At 54.5% G+C, this 10,966-nt stretch overlaps 1 protein-coding gene across 1 annotated transcript in view; it reads right to left on the bottom strand.

Annotated features, from left to right (window-relative positions):
* Nucleotides 1-2,333: 2,333 nt before the first annotated feature.
* Nucleotides 2,334-10,966, bottom strand: part of Cux2 (cut like homeobox 2) — a 237,896-nt gene continuing 229,263 nt past the window's right edge. Inside the window, exons 18-23 of the mRNA XM_023720433.1 lie at nt 10,874-10,954; nt 10,311-10,470; nt 8,112-8,381; nt 6,947-7,135; nt 5,408-5,681; nt 2,334-5,156 (exon numbers count right to left, since the gene is read on the bottom strand). Coding sequence (XP_023576201.1) covers nt 4,358-5,156; nt 5,408-5,681; nt 6,947-7,135; nt 8,112-8,381; nt 10,311-10,470; nt 10,874-10,954 — 1,773 coding nt within the window. The 3' untranslated portion in view covers nt 2,334-4,357. The remainder of the gene's footprint in view (nt 5,157-5,407; nt 5,682-6,946; nt 7,136-8,111; nt 8,382-10,310; nt 10,471-10,873; nt 10,955-10,966) is intronic.

Raw genomic sequence — 10,966 nt, 5'->3', positions numbered from 1 at the left:
AAAAAAAAAAAAATACAGGGTCTCACTACACAGAATGGACTTGTAGTGATTCTCCTGTTTTCAGCCTCCCAAGCGCTGGGATTACAGGTGTGTGCCGTCACCCCTCCCAGTCTCAATCACCATCTCAGCATGCTCCGGGGGCGGGACTGGCTTGGCGATCAAACCCCAGTCCCTGTGTCTTGTCTGCTGAGCTATCTGGCCAGCCCTAGACTTTGTCTTTGAAAGAACAAAAGCAGGGCCAGGGAGATACCTCAGTAGATATAAGCGCTTGCCTGGCAAGTGCAAGATCTTGCGCTCAATCCCTGGTACTGGAAAAAAAAAAAAAAAAAAGCAAATAAACAAGAGAAGCTGGGACGGAGGACGCTGTTCAGTGCACTCAAGGCTGCAACCAATAATCTTATCATCACCCCCTTCTCTTTTCTAAGACAGGGCCTCCCTTAGCTGCCCAGGCAAGGGGCAACCTGACCTCATACACTGAGGCCACGTCTGTCACTGGGCTGAGCGCTTTCAGCCCCACAGTTCCTGGCTAAGCCATGACAGGCTGCTTGCTCTGAGTACGCTTCTCATGTTTCTTTTGCCCAGGTAAGATTGGGCCTTGTTGGGGCCAGGGAGATGGCTCAGTAGAATAAGTGCTTCCCTAGCAAGTGCAAGGGTCTGAGTTCAATCCCTCATTCTGCAAAAACAAAAACAAAACAAAACAAAAAAGATTTGGCCTTGTTCATTCTCCGGGGATGAGAGGCTGGACCGGAGTGGATTTTCCATGGGGCAGCCTAGGCCTGGCCTCACCTGAGGGGCCACCAGGTCAGTGACCCTTGAGCAGGGGTCCTGAGTTCCATTACCCAGTGCTCTGCTTCCACACTGTAGTGTCTTCTCTCCTTTCACTAGGCCCCAACTCGAACCTTGCTACCTTTTGTGCTTACTTTGTCCAGTTTTTTGTTTAAGATCGTAAGAACCAAGAACCTAGAAGCCACCTCTAAGGGCAGATGCCGCCCTCAGAACCTGGTAACAGTGCCGGCCCGCCCGTTGTTCCTCCCCCAGGAAGCCTTCCAGGCCCCCCCCCCCGTATTCCCACCATCTGATCCCCTCCCCCAAATGCTACGCCCCTGTCTGACTTCTGAGAAGCTGGGAACAATCCCCTTGTAGTTCAGGCCGTACAGCTACTTTTGGATCTTTACACCCGCTAGTGAGAGACGTGGGAGGCCCCTTTCTGCCCTCCAGGTATAGCTGGGACCCGCTGGAGCTGCAGGGGTGCTGGGGCCTGGCCTTAAGCCCCACTCCCACGGCCCCGCCTGCCACGGGTGTGCAGCATCCTGCTGGCCTGAGAGCCATAGTTTCCTAGATAAAATGAGGTCACTTGAGTCTCACAGCAAGGACATGTGGGAAAATGGACCAACTGGAAGGGTTTTGGCAACAGAGGTATCTATCTTGGGATACCATGTGGCTTTGGCTCATGAGTGAGTAATGTTGAAAGCCACTTCAGGCTCTCTGGGCATTGTTGGTCATGAACATATGAGTGCGTGCGCATGCGCGCACACACACACACCCCTGCAGCCTGACACACAGGATTGGTGACCAGGAGCATGGTGGGGTCGCCTGGGTGGCTGTGGCAGGCTCTGTGCGGTGGCTCTCACGCTCCACACACTCCAAGCATTGGTTCGCAGAAGGATGCTCTGAGTTGGTGGCCGCGACACCCCCGTTTTGTAACTGAGGAAGCTGAGGCCTGAATTACACACCTGGGAGGAGGGAAACTGTGTTGCTATGGCAACTCCCCAGCAGGAGGCTGGGCCACCAATGCGCCCATGTGCCCCAACCCATAAACCAGGAGGAGCCCGAAGTCTAGTTGCTGACCAGATGCCAGGGCCAAGCAGGGGAGTGGGCAAGAGATGGCATGTCCCCCCACTATAAGAGGTCATTCCTCAGCTGGCTATGGTCACATTAGAATGTGACCTACTGTCCCTAGGTTTTAGGACGCTAAAGGGAAGCCTGTACTTGGGTTTGTATTTGAGTCATAGTCTTGCCGAGTCCCCCAGGGCAATGCCACCTCAGCCTCCCAGGTAACTTGGTTCACAGCCACGTGCCAAAAGTAGTTTCTAGAAATACCATTTTGTGGAACACCTCTGAAGGACAGATGTGATCCCTACTTTGCATCCCCAGCTCTGGAACAAAGAAGCAGGACACCCAGAATTATTATACAATTCTGTATTTAGCGACTCATTTACAGAATGTGTTCCTTTTTTTTTTTTTAATTTTAAACAAAGTTCATCAATCTCTCATAGAAACAGTTTTGTGGGTTTTTTTTTTCTTTTTTCTTTTTTTTAAACCGTTGCAGGACGTGAACCAGACAAAGGTGTTCACAGGTCCGGCAGCTTTAAGTACAACAGGATTTCTGTGTTCAAAAGACTAGACTAAGTGCTTGATCAAATCCTGTCACACTAAAGCCAAACTGAGTTCTCGAAGAACTGAAGAACTGGTGTTCCTGTGGAAGCCTGGATTGCAACATGGTGTTGGTTTCCAGAGTACAAAGTGATGTGTCTCCCCCCTGGGTGTCTAACTGCGACAGGACAGTGGTGGCTGCAAGGAGATGTTTTGTGTGTTCCAGACTGGTTTACTCTGAAACTTGGTTACTGTTTCCTATTGTCCCAATATAAAAATACCTTCATCTGGATAAAAATGTCTACAGTGGAAAACTCTTCAATGCATAGCCTGGGTGTAGGGAAAAGGTCATCCTTCAGGGAGTATTGGTTGGTGACTGCCTGGTGTGGCGACGGCAGCCGGGCTGGGTGCATGAGTGGGGATTTCTGCAATGGTCCTCCTCTGTCCCTTGCTGGTCAAGGGGTTCTGCCCGTGAGGGTCCATGTGTTCATGGCATCCGTCTCCCTCTGTCCCTCTCCCCATGACACTGGACTGGCATCATTTATGGTCACCTTTTTACCTTTCTACTGGGGAATCACCCCATTTCACCTTCCCACAGAATTTGAAAAGGAGAAATAAAAACAAAAGGGCCCCAACAACCAGTATGGTAGCTGTCCCATCCAAATGGGGTCCTCTTCCCTTTAGAGGCTGTGACGGAGATGCTAGAAGAAGGGCTCCTTGGAGCTGGGGAGTCTTGAGTCTTTGCCCCAGAAGGCCATGTGCTGGAGAAGGTGGGCACTGTGACAGTGGACATGCTGGATGTGACAGGCTGGGCCTTCCAGACTTTCATGTGGACTTGGAGTGCAAATGCCCTTCCAGAAATACAAGGTCAAGCTGGAGACAGAAGACAGCGAAAAGAAGAGCTGACTCCTCTAGTTTGAGGAGTCTACTTTTTGGTGCTGGTTGTTAGGCTCCAGTGCTTGGGGGGTGAGCAATACGGCTCACGAGGAGAGGTGGCAGCCGCAGCCTTCTCTGGAATGCTCATGTGCATCCCCTGGGGAAACTTGCTCGGGTGGCCTCGGTGCAGCTGGAAAATGAGGTCACTCTGGCTCAAGCATGGCTGACACCCGCCCCACCCCCAGCTCCCAGGGCTTGTCTGCAGACGGGTGGGATGGATGTCTGACCTCCGTGCCCGGTTTTCTGACCCGGGAGGGTGAGCAGTTTGTACTGTGCTGTGCTGTAATCTCCTATGGGTGGCCTGGCCACATCTCCACGACACCGACCTCAGAACAAGCCAGTCTGGGTTATAACGGTTGCAGACAGACCACCAGAACAGAACACATCCTCAACGGCATCGTGGTTTTCTTTAGAGTCTTTTGGACTTTCCAGCACGGTTCCCGGAGGGCAGTAGCACTGTGTCTCACAGACAGGTGTGGGGAAAAACAACTGTGGTTTCAAAGGTTATCTAAATTTGGTCAGTCTTATAGTGTTTTGTGATGGCTTTGAACAATTATCTTCTTTTAATCTCATCTAGTGGCAAAAAAAAAAAAAAAAAGACACAACTTCGGTGTATACTTAGCAACAGTTGTGACAGCATCCTGATTTCATAACGCTCTGTAATATCAAAACAGCATTGGCTGGGAATAAATTCCAAAGGATCCTTTATTAAAATATCTAAAAGAGGTCTATAAATATTTCTTTATTTTTCTAAAAGAGTTAGAGTTTTGGGGGTGAAAATGTGGTGCCATTTTGCTCCTGCCTCTTGCAGAGGGGTGAGGGCGGGAGGAGGGGCAGGATTCCTGGTGCCCCTGGCAGGGGACGCCAGAGGAAGGGGCGATGCCTCCGCCTCACCTGCTCTCTCACAACTTCGTAGCACTAGGATTACAACAAAAAACGTAAACGGCATAACATTGCTGTCCACATTCAGATGGGGAGCTTTGTCCAGGAGAGCGAGTGCCAGGGGGAGGGTGGCCATGGGGTACACCCTGGCCCCCTCACCCCACCTTCAGAACTCCCACTCCAGGGCCTCCTCCCTGTTGGCAGCCCTCTCCAGTCGGTAGATGATACTGTTCAGGTTGGCCATCTTTTCGTGCCGCCGCTGCAGGTTGGGGTTCACCTTGGCACTGGGGTGCAAGGCCCCAGCCGTGTCAGCAGTGGGACTGGCACTCGGCACTTTGGCAGGGGGGGCGCCAGGCAGGGATGGAGAGATGGGGGCTGAGGAAGAGGGGACAGGTGACACAGACATCAGGAGGCCTGGTGAGGATGCTGCGGAGGGTGAGTTCAGGGTGACCTCCAGGCTGCAGCGTGAGGACTCAGAAGCTGACTTAAAACTTAGAGGGTCCGAGTGGAGCCGCTCCCTGGCCTCGCTCTCCTGGGCTGGGTGTAGCGAGGGGCAGTCTGAGGTGGCCCTGCCCGGGAGGGGCCCTACGGCCACTTCGGGGAGCTCTTCAGCACCTGGGGGCCCGGGTTGCTCCTCTTTGGGAGGCCCCTGAGCTCTGTCTGGGCCCCCTAAGTCCCGGGGTGGGCTGCCTCCCTCCTCCTCAGCACCGTCCTCAGCCTGCTCCTGCTTGATCTGTACATGTGCCCTGTCCGGGGCAGCCAGTGTCGTGCCGCCAGCTTCACAGCCCTCCCGAAGCTCCAGTTCCTTCACAGCAGGCTTCTGGTCCTCAGTTTCCGAGTCTGGGCTCTGTGGGGTGGGGTCCGGGTGGGAGTGGCCTGGTGGCAGGACTCCAGGACCCACACTGGGGTCAAGGTCTGGCTCATCCTGGGTTCCTTCCACCAACATCTCCCGGCGCATCCGGGACCTGGGGAAGAGATGGTGGTGAGCTTGGAGCTGGTGGGGTGGGGGTGGGGATTCCCACGAACCCTGGACTGTGTCTGCAGGGGTGACATTCTGACTCTATCCCTGCCTCAAGGTGCTCCCTACCCTGGGCTATGTGTAGAGTGGCTTATAAAAATGTGTTAGCCCTTCAAATCCTTGGGATAACTCTTATGAAAGGGATGCCACCAGGGTCCCTCATGGCCCTGGGTGGGGTTGGGCCCGTGAGGTGCCCACCTGTAGTTGTGGAACCAGTTGATGACCGTGTTGGTTTTGAGGTTGAGCTGGAAGGACAGCAGCTCGATAGTCTGCTGCGAAGGGTAGGGCTCAAGCTGGTAGGCCTTCCGCAGCGCCTCCTTCTCCTCAGGCGCCAGCACCACGCGGGGCTTCTTGATCTGCAGGAGGCTCAGGTCCTGTGGCTGCAGGCCGGGGCTCGGGCACTCAGAGCGTGCGGCTGGCGACTCACTGTCCGAGCCGGTACTGATCAGGCCATAGCGGCGCTTCAGGTAGGCTGTGCCAGGAGGAAGCGAGGCTGGAGGGGGGCGGTCCCGCCCGCACCAGCTCCCAGGGATAGCGGGGTCCGGTGGCTGCGCACCCACAGAGCACGGCGCTCGCGTGGCCAGGGCCACCGGCACCTCTCATTTCCTACACCCTCCCAGCCCCTCTCGCCTGCGGCTCTACTCCGGCCTCTGAAGGCCAGCCTGCACTGCGGGCTTGGCAGGGTACCTCGCTGCAGGAAGTGCTTACAACAAGGGTGGTCTGTGGCATCCTCTTGACTGTCAGAGGTGCCCCTGAGTTTCACAACAGTCTTTGGTGGGGAGCAGGGTGATGGGCATTAAAGGAACCCATTTATTGTACATCTTTACCCCAAATCACCAAAATGTAAAAAAGAAGCACTGTTGTGGCTTGGGTCTGGGCTGTGTTCCAAATGTCCGTGGGACTTTTTATTTTATAGACAGGGTCCTGCTGTTCAGGCTGGCCTTGAACTCACGATCCCCCTGCCTCCATGTCTCCAGTGCTGAGATCACAGGTGTGCATGGCTGTACCCCACCAGAGCCCAGTGCGGGAAAGGCACTCTGGGAGGGGGTGGAGGTCTTAAGCGGGAGGCCTTTGGGGGTGTGCCTTGGGAGGCCCACAGGCCTCTGGTTGCTTCCCTTCCTGTTTGCAGGGTCAGCGCTTCCTATGTTGGGTAGAGTATGGATTATGGCCAAAGGGCTGATAGTACAGCAGAGCTGAGGCAGAGGAGAAAGGAGCACCGCGTGGGTGTTTGGGGAAGTACAAAGATGAGGGTGGCAAAAGACTGGAGCAGCGGCCTGGCATGGTGACACATGCCTGTAATCCCAGCACTCTGCGAGGCCGAAGCAGGAAGATTCAAAGTTCAAGTCAAGCCTGGACAATTAATGACAAAGACCTTGTCACTGGGGAGGCTGAGGCAGGAGGATCATGTGTTTAAAAGGTCACCATGTGCTACATAGTAAGACCCTGTCTCAAAATAAAAAAAGGCTGGGGATGGAGCTCAGTGCAAAGGCCCTGGGTTCAAATTCCCCAGAAGACTGTGGAACAGGCATGAATATACGAAAAGACACGGACAGAGATGGGCTGCTGAGTTTCCGTGGCAGATGTTCCTCGTCTAATTGTGCTCAGTTGCGCTATTCTTGGGGGTCACTAGTTCATGAAGTCTCACACCAGGCCAAGACTGGGTTTATCTGGACCCAACGGGACACGCTGAGGCCAGCCCCGAGTCCAGTGCTGGGCCTGTACCTGTCCAGCTCTTACCTTTCTTCTCCAGCTTCTTCATGTCCCTCAGCTTCTCCACGTTATGTGGGTCACTGAGCCACAGCTGCATGCGGACAAAGGGCTCTCGCCCCTTCAGGCTCAGCTTGTGCCAGGGTTTGGGCCGGGATAGCAGGTCAGACACGGAGCCTTGTGTCAGGCCCAAGATGCTCTCCCCAAACAGCCGCTGCCCTGGGGATGGGGGTGGGGGCAGCCTGTTACACTGGGTGGGGCTGAGAAACCATAGCAATCCTCCTGCCTCAGCCTCCCAAGTGCCAGGATTACAGGCATGTTCCACCATGCCTAGCTTTTTTTTAAACTTTAAGACAGGGTCTCACTATGCAGTTTAGGCTGGTCTTGAACTTGAGGTGATCTTTCTGCCTAGCCTTCTGAGTGTTGGTATTATAGGCATGTGCCACCATGCTGGGTTCTTTGGTATATTTTATATTTTGTCTCTTTAAGACAGGGCATTGCATGCAGTTCAGGATGGCCTTCAGCTCACTTTGTAGTTCAGGCTGGACTCAAACTATCAATCATCCTCCGCCTCCGCTTTCTGAGTGCTGGGATTATAGGCATATGCCACCACTCCTGGCAGTTAGGTACATTTTAAGACAAACAGTGAACATGTCTTGTTTTTGAGACAACGTGCCACTATGTAGCTCAGGCTGGCTTTGAACTCTATGTAAACCAGGCTGGTCTTGAACTCACGTGACCCTGCTGCCTCAGCCTCCTGAGTGCTAAGATTATAGAAGTATGCCACCATCCCCAGTGAACATGTCCTACTTTTATAAAAGAAATTATAGTGAAAAATTGGGGGCTTGTATACAACTGTTTGAGAGAGAGGCCTAATCTGTGTGTCAGAGGACTTTGTGAGAAGAAAAAAAAGCGAGAGGGAGTGAGAGCCCTGCAGCAGATTTCTTTGTGCGTCTCCACAGGACAAGCACGGGGCTTATGAGAATTGCGGGAAGACATGCTGACTGTATCAGACCCGCCTTTTACTCCCATTACAGGGACCGAGGTCAGGGTCAGAGTCGCAGACCTCGCCCAGACCTGTGGATGCCCAGGGCTGCAGCACCACCTGGCTGGACCAGCGGGCACCATGGGGCTCTGAGTCAATCAGGAGGCACTCAGGGGGGGAGGTGGCAGCCCTGACCCCCTGGGCCCATACCTAGGTTGTTGTCCGTGAGGACCTCCTTGACCCTCTTGGTGATGGAGTACGTGTCCAGCTCTGGGGACATGGCCACAATCTCCTGGATGCCAGCTGTGGCCTGGCTGCCCGAGCACATCTTCGCGCCCAGCCCGGAGCCAGCGCGGGCCTCGGGCTGCTGGTTCTCCTTGCTGCTCTCCAGTGACAGGCTCAAAGGCTCCTGGGAGTTCTTCTCGGGCTCCAGGGGGCTGGGGGGTGGCGATGGCGAGGCCTGGGGCTCCATGGGACTGGCTGTGGGCCACACAAAGAGGCAGAGAGTGGTCAGCACCACCTGGCAGGGCCATACACATCAGGCAGCTGGTCAGAGCCACCAGTCGGCACCAACCCATTCTGCTACTGCCTCGGGGACATCCCGGGAAGAGACCATCCGAGGCCGCTCATGCAGGCTCCAAGTGTGTGTCCATGAACTGCGTATTAGCCACGAAGTGGGGATAACGGCCTTCAGTAGAGCTCGTGTGTGGACCATACCTAACATAAGGACACTATCAGGATAACTGTTGAGAGTGGGCCATGTAATGCCACTGAATCACGGCACAGCTCTGGGGTTCTCGGGAAATACAGATGGGGCGCTACATCCTCAGGTTCCGTATCCAGAGATCCAAACAACAACTAATCAAAAATATCTTTTAAAAATATGTCAGCCGGGCATGGTGGTGCATGTCTATAATCCCAGAACTCAGGAGGCTGAGCCAAGAGGATCACCATGAGTTCAAGGCCAGCCTGAACTATATAGCGAGATCGTCTCAAAACAACAATAACGGGCCAGGAGATAGCTCAGCAGAATAAGCGCTTGCCTAGCATGTGCAAGGGCCTGAGTTCTATCCCTGGTTCTACAAAAAAAAGAAAAAAAAAAATCCAAACAAATAACAAAAATTGTGTCCGTGTTGGACAAATAACTTTTTCTTCTCACCATCTCCTGAACAATACAGTACAACTATTCACACAGCATTTACCTGGTGTGAGGCATTCCGAGTCACCTAGAGGTGATTTAAAGCGGCAGGAGGATGTGCCAGATCACAGAAATGCCCGCACACCTGTGCATTGTGGTGTCCCCAGAGCCAGCGCCCTGCAGAGCCCGAAGGAAGGTGCACTTCCTGAGCAATAGGGGTAAAGGGGCGTCATGCGGCCGACCAGTCCCCAAGGGCACCAATGTGCAAAAAGGACCAGGAGGAGAGTGTGGGTGTCATGAAGAGGGAGTCTGTTGTTCTGTTTCAAGCCTTTTGCCAAATGAAGTTAAACAACAAAAGGAAGTTGGTGACAATCTACAAGTTCAACCAACAGAAGTTAAGTAAGTCAAACCTGGCAAAGCCCAGCCCGTCTTGTCCTTTCCCGCTGCAGGTGGCAAAGACAACAAAGGTGTGCTCTTGCGTATGGGTGTCAACTGCTAAAGTCCACACTGGCATCTGGGACTTGGGCTTTTGTCATGTGACTTTCTGTCCGCAATCTGTCTCTCCACCCTCTGTCAATCTGGCTCACTTCTGTGACTCTAAAACATAGTTTTATTCTATGGATTGAGCCCCACTTTACAGGTTGGGAAACTGAGGCTGGGCTCAAGTCCTGGGACTCTAGGTCTTGCCCTTTCTTGCTCTCAGTAGGCAGGTCAGATGGGCTCCCCTGTAGCCACCAGCCTCATCCCAGTGCGGGGCATGGCTGGGCTGCCCAGTAGGGCCCAAAAAGAACTGGACATAGGTCATCAGGGCGGGAGGGAGCTGGCACCCTGTCCTGCCATGCCCCTCCCATTCTGGGACTTTGGCCAGCTTTGTGGGTCTCGGAGTCCTCACCCCTGCAGTCTCCCGCCCCTGCCATCATTAATGAATGGGCAACAGCAGTGCTGAGAAGGATGCTGAGGCCACACGTACAACATACCTTTACACAAAAGAGCTGGGGTTGAGCCCCAAACCTAGGCAAAATATTTTCTCTATCTGCTCTGGACATCCTGGCACCCCTAGAGGCATAAAACAAGAGCTACAAGCACTAGACACAGGAGGAAGAAGCACCCCGCCCCCCGGGGGAGGGAAAGATGAAAAAGAGCCCCCACAGGCAGCAGAACCAGAGCCAGGGCAGCAAGGACAGACAGAGGGACATGTGTAGGACACATGGCTAGACACAGTGCCGGCATCCAACAAGGGGCTCTACATGGCCTGGGGCTGCGGTACTCACCCTGGGAAGCGCTGGGCTGCTGGCCCCCCGCCTGGCCCAGCTGGTCTGAGAGCCACAGCTGCATGCGGATGAAGGGCTCCCGTCCCTTCTGCGTCAGCTTGCTCCATGGCTTCGGCCGGGACAGCATGTCACTCACACTGCCCTGGGACAGGCCCAGCACCTGGGACACGTAGGACAGGCAGGGTACATGGGCGGTCCCTGAGCCTTGGCTTTTAACTGCCCCTCCCAACCCAGGAGCCTGTCTTGTGCTGCGCTGTGTCCCAGTCCCAGGGGCAGCCCCATGCCTTAGAGCCGGCTCAGCCCTCCTTCAGGAAGTCACTCCATCTGCCCTCCGTCCCTTCTCCCTCCTTTGAGCTTCCTGATGCTCTCTCTGGCTGTCCCTCTGCTATGGGCACAAGTGAGCCTTAATAGTAGCTGAACGCTGGGTACGTGGCACCTGCCTATAAGCCTGGTGCTCCGGGAGGCTGAGGCTGGAGGATCACAGTTCAAGCCCAGATGGTACAGAACCCACTGTGGCGGGCGGGGTGGGGGCACGAGTCGCCAGAGCAGGCCCTGCCCCTCACCTTCTCGCCAAAGATGCGCTGGCAGATGCCGTTCTTGGCCAGCTTCTCCTTGACCTGGCGCGTGAGCTCCAGCGTGTCCACCTCGCGGTACAT

This window comes from Octodon degus, unplaced genomic scaffold (assembly GCF_000260255.1).
Source record: "Octodon degus isolate 3935 unplaced genomic scaffold, OctDeg1.0 scaffold00076, whole genome shotgun sequence".
In the NCBI taxonomy this organism is placed as follows: domain Eukaryota; kingdom Metazoa; phylum Chordata; class Mammalia; order Rodentia; family Octodontidae; genus Octodon; species Octodon degus.
Note: the sequence above shows the minus strand (reverse complement) of the source record. Positions and strands in the feature narration are given on the sequence as shown.